Source organism: Amblyomma mixtum, chromosome 9, assembly GCF_055824585.1.
Source record: "Amblyomma mixtum isolate Tamu chromosome 9, ASM5582458v1, whole genome shotgun sequence".
Taxonomy (NCBI): Eukaryota; Metazoa; Arthropoda; class Arachnida; order Ixodida; family Ixodidae; genus Amblyomma; species Amblyomma mixtum.
The window spans coordinates 74,323,839-74,350,618 of NC_143020.1; the positions used below are offsets into that span (position 1 = coordinate 74,323,839).

Consider the following 26,780-nt stretch of genomic DNA (forward strand, 5'->3'; position numbering starts at 1 on the left):
AGCGGCGGGGGATGCATTAAATAATTTATTTACTTCCTCTTTTGTAACCGACGCATTGCCCTATTTCCACACACCACTGGCCTCACAATTAGTATCCTTATTATGTCGGCTACTGCAGAGATCTGTGCACAAAACTTTTAACCCATGCCGTAGTCACCTAGTGCCTGCTTACCTGCGTGCGTCCTGCCTATCTCGACCTTGAAGTTGCCCATCACAACAGTGTGCTACGTTTTCACTGTGCTCAGTCCCGATTCCACGTCTTCATAGATCTGTTATCTCGTGATCATGATTGGATGTGCGTGCGCAGGCCTGCGCCGTCTTTAGTTTTTACCTCTTATTAGGTTCAATTACGATAATCTCCACCCTCTCGTTAATGGTGTGGAATACCTCGAAGTTTCCAGTGGTGTGCTAATCGACCAGGAATCCCACATGAAGCTCAAGCCGATCCCCTTAACCACGACAGCGCAGTACATGCTCATTTTTTAACGCTTTCTATGCTTCCTCTGCCCTCTTATCCTCACCAAGCCCTCTGGCATCCCACGCAAAATTGCGAGGACACTTTGGCAACTAAAGTGTTGAGAGGTGAGGGCCGTGGACACTATACCGTGACAACTTCCGGTGGATGTGCCGTCACACCGTTCCTGTCGCTATATCGATACCCAAGTTATACATCTTTCGGGCATCTTAAGTGTTAATTACGCCTAATTACACATTTTCCATTCATTTGACTCAAATCCGACGTTTCTCCGACCAATCTGTGACAATGTTTACTATGCCGCGTCGACTTCCGGTGAATGTGACGTCACACCGTTCCCGTGGCTATATCGACGTCCGCAATTCATCAAACTTGGCTTCTAGGTTCATTTTTTCCTCTTATATCTGAAGCAACTATTGTTTTCTTCTATCTTTCTTAGTTCCCGAGTTAAACGCGTGATGACACGCTTTATTAACGGACGACAATATGAGCCATTAAAGGCTTTCGCCTTAAAAGCATATAGTTTCTCACACGTAGATCCGCCCTCTGACCGTCGCGGCACAGGCGCGGCTCCGTCGGATAAGCATAGGGGCCACCGGAGACCAGAAATTCGTCTTGGGGTCGTAGCGCTCGACGCTTTCGGTAGTTCTCCAGCCTTCCCAGCCACCGATGGCGTAGATCCGGCCCTGCGTCAGGAAAACCAACCAGACACAGGCAATTCAACATGAAACTCAAACTTTCTTGAGGGGATATGTAGTTTCAATAAGGTTTGGCTTGGGGTTTAACGTCCCAAAACGACTCAGGCTATGGGGGGCGCCGCAATGAAGGGCTCCGAAAATTTAGGCCACCTGGTGTTCTTTAACGTGCACTGACATCGCACAGTACACGGGCCTCAAGAATTTCGCCTCCATCGAAATTCAGCCGCTGCGGCCGGGATCGAACCCGCGTCTTTCGGGCCGGCAGCCGAGCGCTGTCACAACTATGCCACCGCGGCGGGGCGTAGTTTCAATAAGTTCGCATGCTTGATTTTCACAAGCATACTGAATAATGAAGGAAGTTCTTGCCAAGGAAGCCACCAGTTCCCTCTGCAGATGGTCTCAAACTGGACACCTAGCCGAGAGCTAGCCATGGAGGAAACAAACCCGTCACCAAATTGTTGGTTCACTTTGTATATGGCTTTATCCCTGGGCAAAGTTGGAGCTGGACAGGAAGACTAATTTCGCCAGGAACATCGCGTGTCTGGCAAAGTGCCCTGCGAATTAACGATCATCTAAGCCGCCGCGGTGGCTCAGTGGTTATGGTGCTCGGCTGCTGACCCGAAAGGCGCGGGTTCTGTCCCGGCCGCGGCGGACGACTTTCGATGGAGGCGAAATTCTAGAGGCCCGTGTACTGTGCGATGCCAGTACCCGTTGCAGAACCCAAGCTGGCCGAAATTTCCGGAGCCCTTCGCTACGGCGTCGCTCATAGCCTGAGTGATTTGGGACGTTAAATTCCATAAGCCTAAACTTAAACCTAATAACCACTCATAGATCATTTACTGATCGGTCATGCCGGAAGCTTCGTTGCGATTTAATACCATCTGTTTAGCTTGAAACTGATTCGAAAATTTATTTAATAAATGCTTTTACGCTCTAGTACTCCGCAGAGCACTCAAACACTGAGATTACGCATAAAGTGATGCGCAAGTGTAAACAAAGAAAACGAGATGAGTGCTTAGGATTGACCAGTATAGAGAAATTTTCCGCTTTGCAAACTATGTTTGTACAGTTATTCTACACTTAGAGGTAAGAGGAAAGCAAACTGCAGTTTGTAAAAAGTTACGACGACTTGAATGTTCATATACTGCTTTTGGGGTCTTTAATTTTAAAACTTATTTCAAAGTGTGGGATTGTTAAAAAGAGTACGCATAAATTAAAATAATTAAAATTAAAATTTTAAATAATTAAAAAGAGTACGCATAGAAGCGGAGGATATTTTTCGCGAAAGCACTATGTACTCGAACACTTGTTGGCTGGGTGAGGCATGAAAAATAACAAAATAAGTATGAAGCTTTGATGAACCTTACAAGATACTGGGGCTTTGCTTTTAGAGATATTCGCTAACATTGGCCGATACGACTTCGCGATACTGCGGCCTTCTTTAGTTGTGCCGTTATCTGCGTTGTTCCTAGTCAAATAAGCACAAAGCGACCAACCACTGTTTAGATGCTTTGGCCGCCGCCATGTTTTTTTTCTTCGCTTGTAGAAATGAAAGTTTTGTGCCTGGTTTTAGTGTGACACCGGTGCAGCTACAAAATGTTAATAAAAAGTGAAACGGACTTTAACGTACTGGATGTGGGTACGTTTGCAGTCGAAATGCTAAGAAAAAATGAAGGGTGGTAATGAGCCGGTCGAATAACCTGTAAATTTATAGCGATATCTTATCATTCATATAGGTTTCCTTCAGGCTTAAAATAAACACTTAATTCAGTTTAGTGGAGAAAAGCGCTGCACTTATAAGTGCCCCATTAATATGTGTGAACTGCATTCAGTAAATGCTTTCGAGCCTTTTGAATAAATTCTGTTCTTTTTATTACTGCACGCATATTTTACTTTTAAATACGAGAAAGATGCGTCGGTGCAGTCTGTGCACGTGTATTTTGCAGCCGGCGGGCCTTACGTACGTGATAAAGTTCAATGAAAAAAGCTAGTCCACCGAAATTAAATAATCAACTACCTTATAGCTTAGGATATAAAATTGTATCGCGATATTGATGACCCTCAAACCTGAAGGCAAGCCGTATTTTAAACTTGTCAATAAATATCGTGGTTCGAAATATCTAGTTCCAAAAAATACGGTTCTGAAAGCTGAGTTCGCTTTCACGCGTTGCTCATCTTCAAATGCCGTCGCTGAACGTAATATTAGGGAGATTTGGCGTAGCAGAGACGCACTAGCGGAGACGTATGCCGGCTTACCTGACGCCAGCTGCTCACGTGTATTGGCCCTGCCTGGCAATACCCGTGCAACTGCGCATGAGGAACAGACGTACCTAAAAACGGTATACGCATCCGCTAATACTGCTCCTCTACGTTAAATCTCTCTATTGCAACCATTATCACGTAAGCTACTTCTACTTCATAGGATGCACTAACTGCGTCGGTACCTGCTGCAGTATAAATTTGAATGATGCCAATTTATCAATGTGCAACGCGGGAAAGCGAAGTTAAGAAGCTTTTAAAACGCGCTTTTTTCATCTTGCCTTGCGAACCACGATATCTAGTAAATTCGAAGACTGGTGTTAGACAGATATAGTTAATGCTTGGCGGTTGCGGTGCACGCGGCGAAGAAAAATAAAGAGAAGAGATTTCTAGGGCATTCTTAAAAGCGCGTGCCCCATAGACTCGTCGGAATGCAAGGCCCAGAGCACCCCCCCCCCCCCCCCCCCCCCTTTTCCTATACGCCATCTTGGCGAAGCAGGGCACACGTGGACAAACAACAAACATTCCTGAGAGTATGAGACCTGTCCAGAAGGCAAGGGTAGACAGACGTAGCTTAAAACGTGTGCTTCGGTGCCTCCTCCCTCTCCTCCCTCTCTCAGCGCCGTCGTCTGCTTCTAGAAGTTTCTGAAAGGATTTTTGAAGACAGTGTTGCATACTGTTATGAGGTTCTTGGTCAGTCTTCGCGCAGCGATGTAGACAGGCCCCGTCTTTCGGAAAGCCGTGCATAGGGAGCATTGAGCTTGAGTGAAACTTCTGCGTCAGCTTTTGTAGCTGAGTGCAAACCTCTTGGTTTTCTGTGGGTGTTTGTTTCTGTACGGTTTTGTTGTTTTCTAACAGTCCAGTTCCTCTGTCGTCGTCCGTCCATCGTCTGGCTGGATACTTCTAGTCCAAAACCAAATAAACGAGCACCCCGAGGGGGGAGGTGGAGAAGAGTATTGGCCAGAAAAATCGCGATTAGCAGGTGGGTAGTGACGAAGTCAGTGACTTCATACCGGAGAAATCCCACTGGCTGGCGGGAATTCACGTCACCAGTGACGTCTACGGCCAAGAGATATCTTATTGGATGGAGAAAGTGACGTCATCAGACCAGTACGTCCGTGGGAAGGCTCCTGCCAACTCTGGCAGGAGGCCCGTGGTGGTCGGGAAGAGCTCGGAAAGCGCATTGCTAGGGATGAGCAACCTCAGTCTCACAAACTGTAGCAGTCACATCCGAGCAAGGCCACAGCTCCCAAACTGATCGCATTGCCAATGAATAATTGATTTGGGTGTCCCGCATTGGTTTTTTTTCTTTGTAGTTTAGGACGCCTGAAGTTCGAATTTAATATGCCATAGGTGGTGGTGGTGGTGTAAAACATTTATTTATACTATGTACAAGGGAGGTATTGCTTGGACCGTGCCTGAAGGGCCCGGCCCTCACAATCACTAGGAGGGATCCCTAGTCCGGGACCCCTGTGGCCTCCGCGGCGGCCCGGGATCTTGTCACCAGGGCTCGTTGGTCCTGGAGAGTTGAGCAGCTGAGCAGGGCAGCCTCCCAGTCCTCTCGGGTGGGGTGGGGGTGCGGTGGGGGTGGGGTGGGAAAGCAGGATTCGCCGGGCATGCCCAGACCATGTGATACGTGTCCGCAAATACTTCCCCACAGTGTGGACACTCGCCCGAAAAGGCCGAATTGAAATGTTTGAGCACTGCCGGGCACAGTACCGTGTTGGTGTAGAGGCGAAGAAGCCAACGCTCCTCTGCCTTCTTGAGGCCTTTACAGGGGGGTGGGTATCGGCCGTGAGCGCTTTGATACAGGAGAGAGATCTCCCGAAAAATAATAGCCGGATTAAAATCAGTAGCCGGATCAGGCTGTGAGAGAGGCGATGGCCGGTGTTAAGCGCGCGGGCGGTAGTGTCCGCTACCTTATTTCCCTCGATCCCCGCATGTGAAATGCCTTAGCGAGAACGGTCATAGTAAAGACACTGACGATGTTGCCGTCCCACGCTGCAAAATGACATTGCTTATAAATGGATACTCGTTGAATGACTCCTTCGAGGCTGCTCACATGATGGATTTCGTTAAAACACATGCCTGGCTAGTGCTAGAAAACGAACAACAATAAAATGTCGTCCACTCTGTCCTTCAAGCTTGCCTCGGCGACGGCAGCGGCGGCATAACCGCGCATAGTGGTCATGTTTGCTTTCTGGCTCCACCTGTTCCGGTTGACATCGAAGCAGACGACCGAGTTGAAGGCTATGTGGGCTTCCATGCCTCCTATGCAGTAGATGCACGAGTCCAGCACCGCAATGGCATAGTACGCCCTGCGACATGAGGAAGAACACGGAGTCATCATCATCATCAGCCTGACTACTACAGCTGCAGGGCAAAGCCTCTCCCATCCCTTACAAAATAGTTTTAGACAGTCTTTAGAGTGTTTATAGAGTTTCTGTATAGACTACTGTCTATAAAGTTCATATATTGTCTATAGACAAATCCTAGACAACAGTCTATAGGCAATACAAATTCCGTAGACAGTCTATAGACAATAGAGAGATTTGTGGCCATACTCTTTTAGTACACTCTCCTCTATAGGTTATGAATAGACAAAAAACACTATCTATAGGATGTCAATAGAGTCAATAAGAAGTCTATAGACTGTATATAGACCGTTTTTATAAGGGATGACTCCCTGTAATTTACCAGCTGCGACCACCGTATCCCCGCAGACTTATTAATCTGATCCGCTCAGCTAACTTTCTGCCGCTCCCTGCTATGCTTGCCTTTTCTTGGAATCCACTCCGTTACCCTTAAGCGCCAGCGGTTATGTTGCCTTTGCATTACATGAACAGCCCAAGCCCATTTCTTCCTCTTGATTTCGACTAGGATGTCATTAACCAGAGTTTGTTCCCTCACCCACTCCATCCGCTTCCGGTCTGTTTACGTTGCACCTATAATTTTTCTTTCCATAGCTCGCTGCAGGCGTTGCCCTTAACTAACGCGGAGTGCTGAGGCATAATTGAATATTGTAAGAGCGTTGGCCTAATGTTTTGGGGGATCGCCCAAATTGCAATAGAATTGTAATAAGGGAGTAATTTCTCATCAGCATCCACCCAGACGGAGAAATACAGCTACAATATGGTAACGCTAATGAGTGATTATTCCTTGTTATAATAGCGTTAGCTAAACAAGGCACTGTGATAATATTAATAGTTAAGCAAGGTACGCGCCGTGGACAGGCGGTAATACGGTGCCCCCATCGTAAAAGCAGCCTAGAGGAGAGATGGAATTTGCCATTGAGAACGTGCCGCTTTATTTCGTAGGAAAAGGGAGGCTGAGTGCAATATAAAGATACCTATAGGATTGAATAGACTCACAGGTGTTAGATTTAAGTACAACACAACATTTCATATGCGGCACGTACGAAAGCATAAAAAAAGCGTTTTGTTTAAAAGGGTTTGCACTTGATTCCATTGAAAATATTCATACATTTCGTGATATCAGAAGACCTCAAAGACAATTTGGTTGCAATGAAAAGTATTTCAGAGGCGTGGCGATTTGTTTCAGTATTTGCCAGGCATTGGAGGTCCTCTGTGCTTTGAATTCGGGTGGGGAAATATATAAAAATATGCAGCAGCGGCAGAACTGTGGGCTAAGTGTTGGCCTCATGTGCGAGAACTGAAGGGGTTCGATACATCATGACGAAGTGTACCCACTTGTCTTTCAATGATCAAAACTTTGCCATATCCCCCATAAAAATATTTTAAGATGGTCGATATACTGTCTACAACCTTTGGCTATAAACTCGATTGATTTTCTATGGATAAACACAACAGACTACTATATAGGCAATAGAAATTCTATAGACAGTTTATAGACGATTAGAGATTTATGGTCATACACTTTTAGAAGACTTAAGTCTACAGGCCACGAATAGACAAAAGGAAATGTCTATATGAAGGCAATAGAGTCTATAAGAAGTGTGTAGAAAATCTATTGTCAATTTTGATAAGGGCTTCGAGCTGGGCTTCTCAGCGGTGAATTATAGGGATAATCGGTGTCCCCATCCTTTCTCCCTCAAACACACGAGAAAACGTTACCCATGTAGCCATTAGCAAAAGAGGCATTGATGTACAAAAAATGTAATCATCATCAATATTTGACAAGTGTGAATAAAAATCAAATATTATTCATTTCTTTGTATTCAAGTGAAAGATTCAGTCCTCTAGGTATGTGGATTGTCTCAAAAGAACACGAAAATTTGGGAGGAATCGAAAATCCTGGAGTGCTTGGAGAAAAATTATCTCTTTCAGACACAAAGCTCAACGCGTTACACAGAAAAGTGGGAACATATGGCGGCTGTGCGAGCTGTGTTCTCTGCAAGACATGCTTTAGAGAATGATTCCTTTTTCTTTTGTCTGCAGACTGCCACTGTTCATCTGTATTCATAGCACTTCGCATGAATCAGCCAGAGGAGACGGAAGATTGTGCTGAATCCCCTTCAGAGCGGGAAAAAAGGCCAGACGCGAGGCCGAAAAAAAAAGGTAATCGGGAATTTTCTCGGGCGCCTACGTCAACAGCGCATCGCATATAGAACACTCCGTTTCAAGGGGCTGAGCTCACAAAACGAAGTGTCCTAGCGCATTAATACGACTTGGGAGATGGGAGGCGATTCTGGAAGTGCAAGTTCCTCTCGAGGAGGCCTCACCAGGGAGTCTTAGGGGGAGGGGCATCAACTGGTGGTGGGGGGTGGTTTGTCAGCAGCATGTCTCTCATGCTGCTAACGCAGTAAAATATATTCTGTTACCTGTCATCAAATCCAAAATCGGCACTGTAACTAACACGTGAATGCATGGCGACAAGTGATATGAGATGATAGCTGGGGTACACCGGACCTTTGAACGGGGGACGTGGATTTAAAATCCCGAAAAATGGCCTCAAATTGACTTCTTGAAAACTGTTGTGTCTGCTTGTTTTTTATGTTGTCCCGAAGTTTCATCGCTGAAATCACCGTAGCGCGGCGTAGAGGCTGCCCTGCTCGGCTTCTCTACGTTAGAGAGCCAAAGAGCCCTTGTCGCTAGGGCCCGAGCTTCGAAGGAAGCCACAGGGGTTCCGGACAAGGGACCTCTTCTAGGATTTGTAAGGGGCTGGCCCTTCAGGTCAGTCCCCACTCTCTCCTGTAAACAGCTTAAATAAATGTTTTTCGCCACCACCAACGGCGTGGTTGGGAACTTCGAGGGTACTCAGAGACTTTCAACATCGACTGACACCCTCCGTCAAATGTATAAGGCCCAAAGGGCTTGCTTGCGAGGCCTGCTGAATGCCTCGTTATGCTTCCTCAGCGACCGTAACCGCTCGAGAGGGGAATGGCTTCGTGTCCTCAATCCTCTACGGCTTTCGGCATCTAGATGTGGTAGGGAGCCCCGCTAAACGGCTTAGAAGAAAACATTTTGGGCCGTATACGTTTCAGACAGCCGTACATACCTGGGTTTGGTCTTCTGGTCGCCCAACTGGCGCCATCTTCCGGTGCGGCAGTTGTACGTAAGCATGTTGTTGCTGGCGGGGAGCTCCCACGTGCCGCCGAACAGGAAGATGATGTTCTTGGGGATGCGGTGGGTGAGCCACGTCTTCGGCGAAAGGTCCACGCCGGAGCACACGCCAACCTCCACAGACGGCCGGCACAGCGTCTGCGCCGAAAAGGCAACGTTGGGGAACACCAAGCACTGGTTCGCCAGCTTACAATTGAAGTCTATTCAGATCTGCAAAGTTACATTGGTACAGTCTTCGTCAAAAGTATACAGCCGAAGGGGTCTGCTTCTGAGCCCTCCAGTGCGGCTCTTCTTGCTTACTTAGGGACCCTAATCTCACGAAGGCAGCAAGAAATTAAGTCCTCAACCAACTTAAGCTTAGGACTTCCAAATGTCCTAAAGAGCCCTGCAACACGGCCTGGAATCAAACCCCTTCGGCTATGTACTTTTGACAAAGACTGCACGTACACGCCTCATGATGTCCAAAATAATGGCTGCTTAAAATATAAAGCAGTGACGAGATACTTCGTACTACCTCATAGATTTTACGAGGGGTGGAATTTCTTCCATGGGCTTTCTCCCTAAGCGGATTCTCAGGACAACGACAGCGTTAGCCGCCAGCTATTCGCGGCACAAAGATTGAGCGTAGCTCTTGGCTTTGCATGCGCTTTCGAGATGTTAATTAGCTGTGTTTGAACGCGGTGTCCCTTGTTAAGCTAACAGAGAAGAAGGCCACAACGCTGTGATTTTCTTATGGGAAGGTGACAAAGAATCGACCATTACTTTTAATAGCTTCACGGAAAGGTCTATGTGCACCCCGCCGCGGTGGCTCAGTGGTTACGGCGCTCGGCTGCTGACCCGAAAGACGCGGGTTCGATCCCGGCTGCGGTGGCTGAATTTCGATGAAGGCGAAATTCTAGAGGCCCGTGTGCTGCGCGATGTCAGTGCACGTTAAAGAACCCCAGGTGGTCGAAATTTCCGGAGCCCTTCACTACGGCGTCTCTCATAGCCTCAGTCGCTTTGGGACTTTGGACCCCAACAAACCAAACCAAACCAAACCAAATCAAAAGGTCTATGTGCAGCACCTCTCGGGCACAAATATGCGCATATTTACTCAGGGTCGGCTTTTACACAGGCAATACCGTCTCGGTAAGAACTGCAGCCTACCTGGTGGATAACATCCAGAACCGCCACGCAGTTTTTGTCAGCTTGCACTTGTGGATTGGTGACCACCTTCTCGCAGTCGCTGTTCAAAGCACAAAACAAATAAATATAAACAAATAGTCGGTCACGTTGCGACTAATAAAGCACATTTGTGCGAAAAAAAAATGATCGCAGGCACAGAAATCACGACACGAAGCTCTGAACTCCCCTAGGGTCGCCGGTAAAAGCCGTCGAGTAGAGTGCGGAGAAGCAGGGCCCAGGATGCATGAGGAGTTGACAATCATACCAGTGACACCTTTTCTTTTTAGAGCTGTAATTGGTTGACTAACAACGAAAAAGCCAGCCTAAATCGAGGTTGCCTCATCGAATGATCTGTAGTTTAAGTCCGCCGCCAGCAGCTTTGCTTCTGAGCCGAGCAGTGCGGCTATTATGTCAGCCCTCTAACTCTGACACGTATACATTCTCTTCCACTAGGCCAATTCGCTAGAGCCGACAGTAAGCCCACTGGTCTAAAAACTTTAGAAAAGTGTGACGTGTACAATCTTTCAAAAGCTTACATGCTTCAGTCTTTAAATTTCTTCATTTCTTAAATTTGATCGATATTTCTTTCGCGTAGAAACAATTTTTGCTGCATATTAAGACCGCTGAAAGCCTGAAAGTTCTGGTTGTTATTTTCTTGCTGACTTCACAGGCGGACCACTCCAGCATTCCGATCACAGTGGTCTGGGTGCAAAATATCCGGGTTGGATTTTGAATACCCTCGAGTAAATGTTCGGTAACAGGCATGTTTTAAATGAAAAAAAAAAAGACAATTTGGGGCGTGTTCCTACGGAAACCACCCATTTCTGCCTCTCAATCGACGATTTTCGGCAAACTACTTTCCCTCCAAACACCTTGTTTACACCGTGTCAGTACAAGGATGGATGAGTAAATGCAGAGCCGCATTTCATTCGAGCAAAGAGCGTCAAGGAAGCCGGCAGTCACCGCTATCTTGACAACTGTTTTTAAGGGCTCAATTCTTCTTTCACATTAAGGAACTTGTCCGATCTGACAACAATTTGACTAGAAACTCCGTAAAAAGTTGCTGAGAGCTCTGCGATCGGGTCACACACTCGTTTTACTGCATCCTGATACGGCAAACAACGAAACGCTTGTAGGATAACGATCCGTTGCCACTAAGTTTGAAAAATAAAAGCCGCTAGACAGTAAACTTGCTTTGGACAATGCTATTGTAGTCTTCTTGGATGGCTAGCATCGTCTTTGACACAACAAACCAAGGAGCGTGGTTTGTTTCTCACAGCTATACTGAAGCTTTCCTTAATCTAAAATGTTGTGTAAGGAGAACATTTGCGTTCGCTATTCGAGGCGTTCTGGTGTTTAGGGCTGCCGTATAGGGCTTCGCTATACGAATGAGAAGCAAACAACTTTATCTGTTCACTTTTGAGGAAGAAGCTAGACTGTTCTGTTACTTCAATCCTGATATACGGGAGGAAGTGAAAACGTTCGTAGACCTTCGTTGTTATATAGACAGAAATTTGAATGGCTCCAAAGTAAAGTCTATTCATTCAACATGACTAGACATGCTCACCACTTATATCAGTGCATTTCTTCAAGTTACAGGTTTTCATAACCAGCTGCGAAATCACGCTTTTCTAGCTTAAGCTTTCCTCTACTACCGGCGGCCATCGCCCCATTTCTGGAGCAGCATCTAGCAAATGTCATAAAGAAAAAGATTAGAGAAATAATTGTTAGGGCTTCAATTGGTTCCCAAATGATTCATGTTGAACGCATGTTAATTGCCCGACGATCCGTGTATGCCACCTTGGGGTATGCCACCTTATTTCCTAAGTTGTAGCAGTTTGTGAAGCTGGACGCTTAAATGTAGCGCTATAGGAATAATCGAACTATCCACAAGGCATTTCACACGTTCAAAAGGTTTTCCTCGCACGAATTTCTTAAAGGCAATAAATTCTGCGTCGCTGATTGATGATCAAGGGCGCCCACTGATTTCTTCATTTGTGCTCTCATGGTGTCTGCTCTGAAATCGCTGAAACCATTCGATAAAAATGCTCCTAAATCAATCTTCATTTCTATGATGGCGTTGAAGCTCGGATCATCAGGTTAGGGCGGCGACCACAATGAAAATGGTACAGCCTAACTGTTCTTTCTTGCTCTTTTCATAACTTTCATAACGGTTTTGCTTGCAGCAAATCTACTTTTGTTTTTAAATTCAGTTAGCATGCTTCTCTAGAAAAGCACCGCGAAGGATTTATAACACTAAAACGACACAGAAAATCCCCCAAAAGGCTGACAAGAAAGAAATCGCAAGCACAAAAGTGTGCTGCGAGGATCAACAAACTCTGAGACCTCCGCTCGTGCGAACACACGCTCGGGCATGCATTCGACAACTATGATGCGCACTACCATAAAAAGCAGGGCTCCAATTATTTACTGTTTCCTGCGTAGAAACAAAGGCAGTGTCGCTTTCAACACACAGTTTCCTTGTATTAGATTTATGTGGGAAGAGAATGGCACTATAAGAAAAACATCTTTAGTTCATGAAAACGTACATTTAGAAAGATCTAAGCAAGTTATTACGAAATAAGGTCGCGCTGGTGGGATCCACTGGTATTCCCGCTTTCATCGCAGCCTATGACTTTGTCGGTTCGTGGTTTTCTTCTTTAACTCACATTACATCATGCAGAACTCGTAATAGCAATCACACTTAGTTTCACGAGCACAGGCAGGTATTTCGGCAGCAAAACGTCGTAATACTGCCTTATTTTTTTTTAGGTTCTTGATGCATGATTACATTGTAAGAGGCCAATCTCCAAGACTTTTCGAAAGAAAAACGCCACCAGATCACAGAACTTACCTGATGGAGCATTGAATGAATCGCACGAGGGGCAGGAACTGGGCCAGGTATTTCCTCCTCTCGTCCGCATCCGCACAGATCCACTTCAGGATGGCGGAGAAGGTGTCATCCACTTCACTGGGAGCGTACAGCCGGTTGTTTTCCAGGATAGCACGCATCTCCTCGGGCGTCAGCGACGGGAACTCGGCGCTGCTCACACATATCTGTGGAAGGCAGCAAGAGATTCCAGCAGTACAATTAATCGGCCCAGTATTGGAAATGGATGGTTTCACTGAGGCCCTATGTTGGACCTGCATTTGCCAATACATTCCCGATACTGGGCCGATTAGACATGCTGCTGGGGAAGAGACAGCTTTTTCTACTCAATAGCACAGATGGGCCGAAAGCATGTGTGGTCAGCTATATGGTTTGCTTTATAGTGTTCAACATCCCAAAGTGACTCAGGCTATGAGGGACGCCGTAGTGAAGGGCTCCGGAAATTCCGACCACCTGGCGTTCTTTAACGTGCACTGACATCGCATAGTACACGGGCCTCTGAAATTTCGACTCCATCGAAATTCGACCTCCGCGGCTGGCATCGAACCCGCGTCTTCCGGGTCAACAGCCGAGTGCCATAACCACTTTTCCACCGCGACGACTATGGTCAGCTATATGCGGTGTGTCTAAGTTATCGAGGAGGCAACTATGGCCTGCAATCTTCGCGATTGAAGAGCTTTACTACGGTTTTCTTTCTTTGGACTTCATATGCACTGGCTTCATTCTTTTTTTGTTGCGCTTGAAGGCAAGAAAAATCCGGCGGTGGACTTTTTCCATGACCACAGCTATGCAGCCGCTAAAAGCAAGTAGTCGGTTGCACCATGCACTCTGTGTGAACTGTGAAAAATAGCTCTGTCATGTGGCTGCACCTACAAAGACTGCCTCGTGCCTGGATATCTCGCTCAGCGAGCATAGCATTACTCCGCCGAGACAAGTCGCCATCTCGCGACTTTGATTAAGAAAAGTGCTCTTGTTTGACATCCTGCCCATATAACTAGAAAAATGCTGGATGCCTGCCACGTCCATAATTACCGGGCAGGCGCATTATTTTTCCGCCCAATGCCCTGAGCGGACGAGGAATTTCTTTTAAGGTAAATAATAACTCTATCATTGTGTACTGCGGCTATTACCGCTGGTTTTGTTTTCTTGTTCCTTATTTTCGGGTGTTTTGGGTGTTTTAACATAAGTGTAGAAGCTTGGGGGAGTTTGTGGAAGATCATCTTAAAATAGCTCAACCAAGTCGTAAGAGGGACAGTACACGAAGCGCCCGTTTGTACATCTTTTCCGGCGTTCTTGTGATGGTTGTGGAATTTGAAGATCTTTTAACGCACTTTTAGTTTTTGAATTCCCGTCGCTTTCGTCCACCTCCTAGCCTTGTGCTAATCTTTTCGATCTTTTTGGCGATAATGGACCTAAGTTTCCCATGCGTGGCAAGGCGAAAAAGCAGCCTCCTTGTCAATACGGGACTCGGACCAATGCTCGGTGCCTCCAAGATCGCCATCATGTGTGAGACAACAAGCTCCTCGTGTGGGCATCTCTGAGGAAATTAAGCGTGGGTCAGTACCCGGGGATGTCGTGGCCTACAAAACGCTAGTTCGAAAATCGAAGGGGGCATTCAAGCTCCGCCTTAAGTGTATTATGCGATAACGTTAATGAGTTGAATGCCTATAACGCGGAATTAGTCACTCCCGAATTTTATTCGTAGATCCCTGGGGGCGCTCACACCACTCTCCGGTTAAGTAAGAACAAATTATGACCAGTTCTTTTATAACGTGTTGTGCTAGGCTGGTTCGTACTGCCTTTCGAAATCCATGGCTTTAATCCAATAAAAGACAGAGACGCGGCGCAAATAGAGAGGAAAGCGCTTCACTCTATAACAGGTGCTGTCACCTCTGGGGCTTAATGCGACCCAGGCTGACCTCTCGAGGCCAATTTTAATTTAATTCCCACTTGCCAGGGAGGTCAGTTCTTTCACAATCCGGCGGGCAAGTTGCGATGACTCCACAAGGTCACGTGACCTATGTTACCACCTAGGTTGCTTCTCCGGGTATTTTTCGTTCATAACGATGACGAGGCCGGATTTCATGCAAAACAGGAGCGTTAACGTTATATCGTGTTAAATGTGTAAACACCGACGCCTACGAAGAATGGTACGCACACGACACCAAAAGGCGCCGACTGCCATAAGTGTGTTCATAACTGTTACTTAGGTTATACTCCCGGGACAGCAGAACATATCTTATAATGCACGCAACTTTCCCGCTCATGGTAAACAAAACTGAAGTTCCTACAGTCAAACAGCAGACATCGCTAGTGTTGTAGATGCAGCAATGCCTTAAGCTTCGAGAACTCGATGGTCCGAAAGGACGCCAATGAATATCCTCGGGAAACGGGCCTGACTGAGAAATGAGCGTTGACAAAGTATGGCGTTGGGCCAGTGGGTCACATGTACGGTATAAACGAAGCGAGTGGCACTGATATACCACAAATATATGAGCGAGTACAGGATGTGTAGCGCCCGTCCTGTCTTAATCTTCTCTTTGTGTGGTCTGAACGCTACGTTCTTCGTTCTGTTAAAGAGAACCAAACAAATCTTTTGACACACGCACAGCTTCGCTGCGCGCACAGAACTTTGCATGGCGGATAAGGTCGCCATGAGAAAAAAATTGGCAATGGCTTAGCTCGGCTATGCCAAGATATACGCAGCGAAAGCAGGCATGTGACACAGCTGGCGAAGCGAGTGGAGGCGAGCACAACGACGAGGCAAGCGGTGTGACGTCATACCACATGGCGGCTCCGCGGCGAGGCGCGCGGTGTGACGTCATGCCAGATGGTGCGGCGAGCGTGCGGAGTCCGCCAGTGGTTGCTAGGCAATGGCTCAAGGTCGGTCTCTGTGCCTCCTCGGAGCACTGACACAGCGAAATCGCAAGTTAATGGTCAATGTAGCTTTCGCTACAAAAAAGTGATTTCCAAGGCGACAGAAAAAAAACGTCTCCCACCTCACGAACCAAGCTCTGGATTTCATTACTCGGATTCTGAGCCAAGGACGAACCAGGAACAAGTTTGTGCGTGAACGCAGTCTACGTAACCTCACGTAATGCGTCGCAGACAAGAAAGAATGTCAGAAAGCCTTAACTGGCTGTCCATCGGGAGCCAAGAGAGGGACCGGATACTTGCGAGACATTTGAGATTCACGGGTAGCGTGTACATAAATATAAGCTGTTAATAATTACCCGCTGGCGTTTTCCGCTCAAAAACAAGCCATTTCTCCTTCTTCATGGCTGAATATACTAATTGGGGGGGGCGGGGGGGTTGGAGGATATTAGCTTTCGATGAAAATAAAAAATTTCCCCTGAAAGCCTGAAGGAATGGATCGGTTCGGTGCCACTCGGCGTTGATCATTGAAGGTGCATCAAAAAGGCTGCACCTCATTGAAGTTTAGAAGAAGGTAGTTGTAGGCGTCTGCAGCGAGGAGATCGCATCCCTTGCTGACTGCCAGGTGGTAGATCCCGATGCAGGTGTCCGGATCCAGGTTCCGCCTTAGCATGTTGATGCAGTACTGACGAAGCTTGGGTAACTGCGCCATCAGAATTCATCGAAGAAAAACAATAACGCGGCACATTTCAACAGTATGTCACATGATGAGCTTCTGAAATTCTTTTGCGCACGTTGTATGTGTGCAAAAAGCAATTGAAACAGGCTTCCTAGGTGAGTAGTCTTTAATATTTTTTCGTTTATCCACAAATACACACATTCTACCAAGGGAAGTGTTAGCATGGTCGGCTGCAGCAAGTGAAAACAATTTTCGTTGGTATAGATCACTGTGTTTCGAGATAATTCGTTCGAGTCGTATTTCTCGTGTTAAAAAAGAATTCCCCTGAGTAGTGGGCGTTGCTGCAAAACCAATGTAGGTACGTGAATGGGTACGCCACACTTACAACTACCGCGGATTAGCTTCGAGGCTATTCCTCTTCACCTTTTTTTTGAATTTCGAGTGTCTTATCTCTCCAAATAAATGCGTTTTTAAGATGAGTGGACTAACGCCGCGGTGCCGCACGTAGATGCAGCCGGAACGCAGAAAAATTAGGCGTGGCTGGCTTAGCAAAGTTAAGCCTGGATATCAGAAGCGAAAAGCAAATCCCAATTGAGAGGTTGTTTCGCCGCCTTCCCTCATCTGGCTACTCTCAATTGACGCGCCGAAGAGACGCTGTTCAGCTTCCTTTTGACGTCGTACTGCGAAGCGTTCCGCCCGGTTTTTCTGGCGTTTCGGCCATACGTTTAGCTTTGCGCTTTACATTTCTTCGCTGCTTTTCGGCCAACTCCCAAGCTAGCACTTCTGGATCGGTAGATTTTCTACAGCCACGTCTGGGTGCTTCTTCTTCCTTGGCGAGTGCGAGCGCCTATTCTCTGACAAGCGCAATTATAGCCCACTAGCGCGCGGCTGCATCGAATGGCCAAACGGTGGAAGTAGCACGCGGCTGCGGCGAAAGGTCAGACGACGGAGTCGGCGGCGACGGCTGCGGCCACCTGCGCCGCGTGTGACGTCACTCGGTTTCGCGCATGCGCAGAACTGGCAAATCTGTGCACCGGCTCAGGTGAAGCTCGGCCCCGACCCTCGTAGTGAAGCTTTTAGCTTGAAAACACGCCCGTTTCCTGTGCGGTCTGCGCGTGCAAAGAACCCCAGTTGGCCGAAATTAAGCCAGTGGGTTCGGCTGCGGCTTCGTTTCCTCTGTTCCCTATTTTTCTCCTCAATTCCTCTCGCAAAGGCGCACCTCGGATGTCCATGGAAAGTGAAACAAATTGAGTGTCTGAATGTCCTTGATAACCAGTTATTACTCCTATAATGAGGTCATTTTAGATAAACGCGTTTGTTGTGGCCGTTAAATGGCAAACATTCACTGTAAATCTTTTGAACGCTGTTTTCTGCGGTGGGAGGACACGCGTTTAATGTAAAATCTTTTCATCGAAGGGCGTTTCTAACAATGGACAAGTAAACAGCGCCCTAATCTATTTTGCATATTCTCGGCTTCATAGGCGATGTTTTAAGGCGAAACTATAATGCGAAATGCGTGTTTTCTAGAATCAGTCGAGAAGATAAGTAACCATTCTTTTTTGCCTTAGTCACAGGGATTTACGATTTCGTTCATTAATTTTTGTGGCTTGGCTACAATAACACAGAGTTATTTACGTCGGCATCCTTGACGGATCAGTCGAGTACAGTGTCACATTTTAGGGCACGTAAAGGAGCGAATGTCTGTACTCACACAATGTTGCGAAGATAACTTTGCGCGAAAGACCTTTCTTTCTTTACAAATAAATTAATTATCTCTGCTGTGTCAGTCGAGTACAGTATTACATTTTAGGGTACGTAAAAGAGCGAATGCGTGTACTCACACAATGATGCGAAGATAACTTTGCACGAGAGACCTTTGCTACTTTCCAAGTAAATCAATGATCTCTGCTGTGACAAAGATTATCTGATTATCTTGAACTTCCCCTTCCCAAGCAATGCCAGAATGGGCGCTTTCGCAATCGAAATACTGTTTTGCACCCTCGTTTTGCGGCAGTCAAGCTAAAGTTGCAGGCTACTGGCGAAAAAATTATCCAGGAAGGACTCGGGTTCGCCTCTAAACATCCCCAGCCTTGGGAACGCTGCGGCGCCGACGACCGTAACGGCATGCCCAGCGAAGCAAAACGAGAATCGAGTCTCAAGTTATTTCGCACTCGCTAAAAGGCGGCTCCAGATTTGCACGGCCTACGAACGCCTCTCCGCGTCACTTAACGGGGCGGGCGGTCCACGAGTGAAACTTTGCTACGATTCCGCATGGGAAATAAGAAAGCTTTAATTAAGGCGAAAGCCGTTAATGGCTCATACTGTCGTCCGTTAGTAGAGGGTGTCACACCTTTGGCAGCGTGTTAACTCGGGAACTAAAAAAGATAGGAGAAAACGAATGATTGCTTCAGATAGGCGAGGAAAGAATGAACCCAGATGCTAAGTTTGATGACTGTAGATTAATTAGTTAATTAATGATAGACAAAAGTGTCGAAATTGCGTGCAAATAGCGCGGACCAGAATGAAGAAGAACAAACCTGGTTGGGAGGACTGAACTGTGTATACCCCATTAAGGCCACATTTTTAGTACTTGTCTCAATGTTGCCACGAAGCCAAGCATAGCACAGAAGTGTGAAGTAATCACCGGTGCTGCAGAAACTTAGCACAAGTGTATGCTCTCCTCCCTCCGCTCATTTCAACGGGAAAAAAAAAACCTTCAGAAACCAACCTCAGAAGTATAATCAGCATACGCCATACAAGGTATGAAGACAGTACAACTTGAAAGAGTTAAGAGGAAAAGGAAGCTTTAAGAGCAGGGCCTAATCAAACTATAGCCAAACTATGAAAGGCATTTCTTTTGTACAATAATGCGGCGATAAATAGTATATAACCTCAAAACTGGGTTTCTTTCATTGTGCTTCGAAGATAGAAGTTGACGGAAGTTACAGTGCAAGAAGGAAAATATAGAGGACACATACCACAGGAACGGTGTCACGTCCCATCTACCGGAAGTCTTCACAGCATAGTGAAAATTGTCACAGAATGGTGAGAAAACAGTCGGATTTGTGTCAAATAGATGAAAAAATGTGTAATTAAGCGTAATTAACGCTTAAGATCCCTGAAAGATGTATAATTTGGGTATCGATATAGCCACGGGAACGGTGTGACGTCACATCCGCGGGAAGTCGTCACGGCATAGTGTCCTCGGCTTTCGCCTCTCAACACTTTAGATGCCGAAGTGTCATCGCAATTTTTGAAGCGAAAAGCTTCACTACGCTAGTCAACACCGCGCTTCGCGTGAGCCGGCGTATGTCGGAGCACGAGTGACATCACGCACGGCGCAGGCTACTGCGCAGGTGCTCCGCCGCTTCTCCTCCTCGCCACCTTTTGACCTTTCGCCGCAGCCGTGCGCAGTTGAAGGACGGGTATAGACCAGATTTTTTTACCCTCGCACGTAGGCTGCGGGCGCGCTCCTACTCTCGACACCAGTCGCCATCTGTCGGCGCGCGCGGCCCGAGGGACTGCGGGTCGCGCCGGCGCCGCGCGTAGAACGCATGTTTACGTGTCCGCTTCTGCCGTTGTTGTGCTCCATCAGCTAACGTATGAGGGTGTGTGCTGTGCGTCACTACTCAAATTTTCCCTCTTCCAGACAGTACTGCGGTTATCTTGTGCGCAGTTACTTGTTAACGCGTCATCCGAGGGTAGTGTACGGACTGGAAACCGGCACTTCTAGGCAGATTTCTGCGCTGTCGTGTCGTTTGTTGTCGCCTTTTACGTGCGATATCATCTATTATAATTTTATGCATCAGAATGTAAATCTATTGATTTGACTCAGTGGAGTAGTAACTGGATAGGCGAGCTGCAGACTGAAGGTTGTCCCTACTGAGCGCGTGTTTTCGACCACCAGTACTTGTTCGGCATCCTTGCGCTGAGCTTGCTCTTGTTCCCATTAATCACATTTCATGCACATGATTGTAAGCACGACCGCTACCGATTCCAGCTGCTTTTTCCGCACGCATGTCAGAGGGATCTGGGGGGTAAAGGTTTATCTATAGTATCTTTCTGCTGTTGGTATCTACACTAGTTCGGTTTGGTTTATTAAGGTTTTACGTCCCAAAGCGACTCAGGCTATGAGGGACGCCGTAGTGAAGGGCTCCGGAAATTTCGACCACCTGGGGTTCTTTAACATGCACTGACATGGCACAGTACACGGGCCTCTAGAATTTCGCCTCCACCGAAATTCGGCCGCCGCGGCCGGGATCGAACCCGCGTCTTTTGGGCCAGAGCCGAGAGCCGTAACCACTGAGCCACCGCACCGGTGCGGTATCTACCTTATTCATAGGAAACTACTATGCGCGATTTCCTTACATTTTCCACACTTAGCCAAACGGCTACGCAACGCTCTCACACGCGGCGAGAGCTCCTGAATAAAATAACGCGATTTCGGACCCAAGAATTAGTGAAAGCTGGATTAGGTGCTCATATCTATTCAAGCTTTCATAAATTAAGCAAAAGTACGTTTTTATGCACCAGGTTTTTATGCACCATGACAAAATTTGTTTTCTGTTGGCGCTGCGACTCAGTTGAGCTCACAGCGGTAATTTGTTGATAAACTGGCGCGGTGAAAGAAAGCCCTGTTTGTGGAAGGGCGGGGGGGGGGGGGGGGGGAGGGCTTCATGGCCGGCCGGCAGGAAGGAATAAGAGTGCATGGGAATTGGAACTGCATGCTAGCCGCACACCTAATGCTTGATATTGAAGAAAGTTTCTTTGCGGTGGAGCACCAAGACCGAATTCGATATAAGCACGAGCGCGTTCTAAGCGCCGGCACAATTGACCTGAATGTCAAACTAAATGTCATTAAAACGCGTCAGTGTTATCGCTTTGAAAACGTAAATACTTCCTGGAACACAGCCACGCAGCGGAAGTATGCTCGACAATGTTTTTTTAGCGCCCGAAGCGAGGCTATATGCAGGCGCGGCCGCGGAACTGCCGCAGCCCCGCAGTCCCCAAAGAAACGCCCGCACCGCGGCGCGCCAGTCGGTGCAAAATGGCCGCGCCCGGGAGAGGCTCAAAATTCTGGTCTTTTGGCCATAGAACAGGCGCACGCTGCCGCGCGATATTAGTCATCGTTTGATGTTCGCCCCAAGCGCGTGTTTATCGCGGAGGTCGGCGCAGCTTTTCGCTTCGAGATATCCAGGCTTAACCTTAGCTAAGCCACAGCCATTTTTTTTTTCTCACGTAGCGGCTTTGCCTGACTGGGTGCTTAGCGGAATTACTCGTCCAGAGTGCGCATGCGCAGATTACTAACACGTAAATAAAGTTAGCGTACGCACGGAATTTTCCGAAGTTGGCTTTGGTCTTTCCGCATTTAATTTAGCATGAAAACATGGCAGTGTCCATCCAAACGAGAACATTCCGGCTTAGCCGAACAAGCGGTCGTTGCGGCATTGGTCGGCAAGTATAATAGTAACTAGTTGTGTTGTTGCCATCCGCTATGACTAACCTTGCTTCGACAACAAAATACTAGCAGTAATTCCACGCAGTGTCAAGATACACTCGCTATTTTGGCGCACCTCGGAACGCAAGATAAACGGGTTTCTAGCTCTCCCTGTGTTTAACAATTCGACAGGGCAATTTATATTGAATTTTAAGATATTTCAAGTGTTACATGTCATGTCAAGGAAAGTATTTGTGTTTGAGTGGTATTAAATATCAATTCCTTAACTAGATGTCGCCTCTGTGTTTCCGTTTCTTCTTTGACATAATTTTAATCACCGACCCATTGCTTAGCTCCACATTGGGCGGTGCAACTTAGAAACAAGGCTTAGCTCACCACATAGATGTTTACTTACCGTAACTAAGAGAAAGAAGTGGGCAGTGAGGGTCCACTTTTATAATCAAGAATTCCTTAAATTAGGAGTGAAAAATGTGTTCAGTCACGCTGTAAATACCGCAGGTAAGAAAACTTCACTTTTTGCTAATCGTAACTTTTAGTAATTTTCTCGTGAATCTTCCGTTTGTAGACGATACTGAATGCCCAGTGCGAAAATTTGCTAAGTACTAACCATTGTGTATATATGTTTGTTTTCTTTTCCGCGCTCTAATCAAGCAACGGTGACTCGTCGGAAAATCTTGTCGGGATTACAACTGTAGGGTTCGCGTTAAAAGTAGCTCCTATGAATCTGGTCTGAAGCTTTGTTCAGTCAGAACGCATTTCCTAATAGAGAAAAAGAAAACCAACACGTTAAGGACAATAATGAATGCGTATCTCATACAGGACTTACATCTGAGGCTGGTGTGGGACCAATATAAAGGTCGTGTTGAAATCAAAAGGGATCGATTCGTATTATGTGGCACCGCAACCTCATGAACTGAGAAGAATGGTTTTCTGGTTGGAACAACACACAGGTCGCCCAACAAAGAAATGCTTTAACCATGATCGAGGAAAGCCGACTCTTTGATATCGGTAAGCAATATGTAAAATGCGGGCTCTACTAGAAGTTACCGTGCCAGGGGTGACATAGCGGAATCCAAAGTTGCCTTTTATATGGCCACAGGCTGCGTATGCTGAAAACAGAACCTTGACAGTGCCGTGCAATATATGCTTACACATCATCATCATCATCATCATCATCAGCCCGACTACGCCCACTGCAGGACAAAGGCCTCTCCCATGTCTCTCCAATTAACCCTGTCCTTCGCCAGCTGCGGCCACCATATTCCCGCAAATTTCTGAATCTCCTCCGCCCACCTAATTTAGTGCCACGTCAGCTGGCGCTAAGTGACACCGGGACCCGCTAAGCGCCTTTCACACAACGCTTCCTTGCTGCCCCCTTTCATTTACAACTGCACATAGCTGCAGCTTCTCCTGTACTTATATCCGTGCATGATCATGGCTAATACATTCCATGCATACAGCGTATTCCACATACGCACACTTTCAGCAGTGAGACGCTTTTCATCTTTCCTAGAATCACAGTATCGGTATAGAAAACACCATGTTGGACGCCTGGTGAGTGGACGAGCCTATATTTAAACTTACGGTGCGGAAATACGTACACTTATTGTTTACAGAAGCGCACGTCAACTTCAGCTTTCTATACCACCCAAAACTGTGGCTCTAACGTTCGGCTGCTAAGCACAACGTCGCGGGAATAGACTCGGGCTGCGGGGACCAAATTTTGATTCAGAAGAAACAGAGTTGAATGCTTTGCAATGTCACACCAAAAGAAAACTCATGTGGAAGAAATCTGCAGCGTTTCACTAAAGCAACCCTCATAGACTACATGCAGCTTCGGGAATAACCTCTCAACCTCTCAACCCATCAGCCATCGTCTTTCTGCATTGATTTTGTCAGCAATATCTATGAATTGCCCACCTTCTTCTATTGCTTTGCAAGCTCGCTTCCAGTCTAGGTTGTTTCGCTTCTGTTCTGTTGCAGTCCACTTTGCTCTCATGACGCCAAGATGTTTAGATTGTATTGATTTTATGAGCTTTAACGTCCCAGAGTAACTCAAGCTATAAGGCTTCATAGTTGAAGGTTCGCGATAATTTTAACCATCTGGGATTCTTTAAAGGCACTAACATTTAGCCTCCGTCGAAATGCGAATGCTGTGGACTGGATCGAACCCACGTGTATCGGTTGAGCAGCCGAGCACCATAACCACTGATCCATCCCGCCGGCCCTCCACGGTGTTTAGAGGTAAGGGAACCGAGCTAGCCTGGATGAAGGTAGGTGTAGAGTGTAGGGCGGTGCTTTTCTTCCTTTTCAGCGCCGAGAGTTAATAGATAGCAAATACCTTGCATATCGGTTGTCTTTAAGCGATGTTCTCTTATTGTATCCATCTGCGGTCTTTGCTCTCGCGCTAAGCTATTATAAGGGCGCTGGCGTGGTGGCCGTTCCTCTAGTAACCCTCCTGATTAAAGTCTGCTTGTCCTCAATTCCATAAACTTTCAGAAGCGGCGTTTAGACTAGCCAAACGGACAGCAATAGTCTTGTGGTCAACTATGTCTTTACAACTTCGTGTTTTCCCAGCAGCGGATCACAGCTAGTCACGTCACTGGGATACTCCTGTCCTGATTTCATTTTCTCTGTTCGGTCTGAACGCGTACGCTCAGTCAGAACTGTCGGCGTCGTGCCTATTCAGCACGCGTTTTACTCTTCTCCTGAAGATCTGCTTTGTTAATTTCTACGAACTCACGTTGTAGTCCTTGGACAAGTCGAGCACCTTGCTGACATTTTGCAGCCCGATGAATTCGTGGAGGGGAGTGTAGTAGGCAAATTCAAATAGGAGCTCCAGCATATCGCTGGTCAGGTCCGGGACGGCCACCCGGATAGGTGGGATCCATCCCTGCAGCTCCTGCTTCTGCTCGGGGGTCAGCGTCTCGTTGGCAGCGGTATAGAGAGTGCGGCAGCCAGTGTACCTGTGGGGTTGTAATCGGCGAAAGATAAGAAATGGCCGGGATCATGCAAGTTATCTCTCTGATGACATGCCTGTAATGCAAGAAGGAAATCTGCTGTTGCTCCGGCGTACGGCGTCCGCCAGCTGCGGCACTTGCTAGGGTCAAGGCATAGACAAAAGTCCGCTAAATGTGTATGGCTATAAAAATATAGACTGTCTATAGATTGTCTACAGCATTTGTAGTGCCTATAGACTGTTCTATAAGATTTCTCCATGCAGAGTCTATAGACTTTATAGACACAAGTCTATGGGCACTCTACAGGCTTTCAAAAAAAATTTTTGGTTTGGTTTGGTTTATGGGGTTTAACGTCCCAAAGCGACTGAGGCTATGATAGACGCCGTAGTGGAGGGCTCCGGAAATTTCGACCACCTGGGGTTCTTTAACGTGCACTGACATCGCACAGTACACGGGCCTCTAGAATTTCTCCTCCAAAGAAATTCCAGCCGCCGCGGCCGGGATCGAACCCGCGTCTTTTGGGTCAGCAGCCGAGCACCATAACCGCTGAGCCACCGCGGCGGCAAAAAAAAAATTTTTGTAAGGGAGACTTGTTTCAACGGGATTACTCAGGCCAGGAAATGCTTTTGAATTAACCAGTCTCATCTTTTAAAGCTATACTTAGTACAACCGAGAAAAACGAGAGTAGCGGAGCGGAATAGGAACTCATTCTCCTGCCAGGCTAACTAAACGCGCGAAATAATAGCGAGTCTGGAGAAATTAAATCTGACGTGAACCGATAGGTTGCAGAGTTTTAATGGCAACGAGGCCGCTTCCATTGCTAGAGAATCTTTTAAAGCAAGAAAACACCGAAATTTGAAGTAAAATTATCGCCCACCCGGCGTTTTCTGAAGAAAACTGTAGCAACGTCAGTAACGCTTTGAACCCGGATCTCTGAATCTAGGCCACACCACCCTCATTTCCCAGCGGCGATCACGGAGTCTTGTTCACTGTTTGTCAGGAGTTTCAATAATAAAGCTGGAAAGCAAAATTCCACAGTCAAATATGAATTTCTGAAAAACTAATCCGCCTTTTTCTGCTCCCGGACATCCACATGGCTGGTACGAGTCGTACATTCGATTTTTACTTAGAAAGAAAACTGAGCAGAAATTTCTCTTGATTTTTAACACTCATGGGAGCGTGTGCGACAGTTCCTGTTGTTGGCACTGAATGTTCCATTTAACGAATCTGTAAAGCGCACATTCAACGGTGTCGCTTTGAACGCGACTTCACCCTACAGAAGATCCTGGAATCAACGGCGAGACTCACTTAGCCGAGAGGACGAATCGGTGGGCCCAGATCTCCGTGCCATCTGCAGCCTCGAAGACGACGTCGCAGTCCTCCTGAGCCCGCCTCTGTTCTCTGAGGCCAGCCGTGGCACCCGCCATCACCTCGAGAGAGAACGCCAGCTGCCCGCCTTCGTCGTTGAAAAGCAGCTTCCCCTCCGACGATATTGCGGCCATGGTTTCCATCGGATCAGCGTCCACGGCAGCCACGGCGGCGCACATCTCGAGTGGCAGTGCCTCAGAGCTCCGGGGCCCAACACGCCGAGCGACCGTCCGCCAACGGCGCCCAGCACAGCGGAGAAACCGAGCAGGCGGTTTCGAAAATCCGCCCGCTGCCCTACAGAAGCGCACCACCTGTGACTGACACGCACTGTCATGATGATGATGATGTGCTCAGGATTAATGGTGCATACCCACTGTTGGGGATTGGCCAAGGTGCATAGCGGCTACAAACG

General features: G+C 47.1%; 1 protein-coding gene across 1 annotated transcript; it reads right to left on the reverse strand.

Moving 5' to 3' along the window:
- Positions 1–1,002: 1,002 nt before the first annotated feature.
- Positions 1,003–26,547, reverse strand: LOC149329750 (kelch-like protein 10). The gene is made up of 8 exons (XM_089559288.1): positions 26,309–26,547; positions 24,784–25,006; positions 16,457–16,606; positions 12,994–13,196; positions 10,122–10,200; positions 8,911–9,113; positions 5,582–5,750; positions 1,003–1,161 (listed from the first exon to the last, which is right to left on the reverse strand). Exons 1-8 carry the CDS (start codon positions 26,545–26,547, stop codon positions 1,003–1,005), a joined length of 1,425 nt encoding a protein of 474 aa, XP_089415414.1.
- Positions 26,548–26,780: the final 233 nt, after the last annotated feature.

Bases quoted from the DNA above. Each gene is read 5' to 3' on its own strand.
- LOC149329750 (XM_089559288.1), bottom strand. From the start codon at position 26,547: ATGTGCGCCGCCGTGGCTGCCGTGGACGCTGATCCGATGGAAACCATG. The intron at 10,201-12,993 runs GTAAGTTCTGTG...TGCTTTGAACAG, and splicing joins TTCATTCAATGCTCCATCAG to CGACTGCGAGAAGGTGGTCA. The intron at 9,114-10,121 runs GTAGGCTGCAGT...TTTTCGGCGCAG, and splicing joins TTCTGGATGTTATCCACCAG to ACGCTGTGCCGGCCGTCTGT.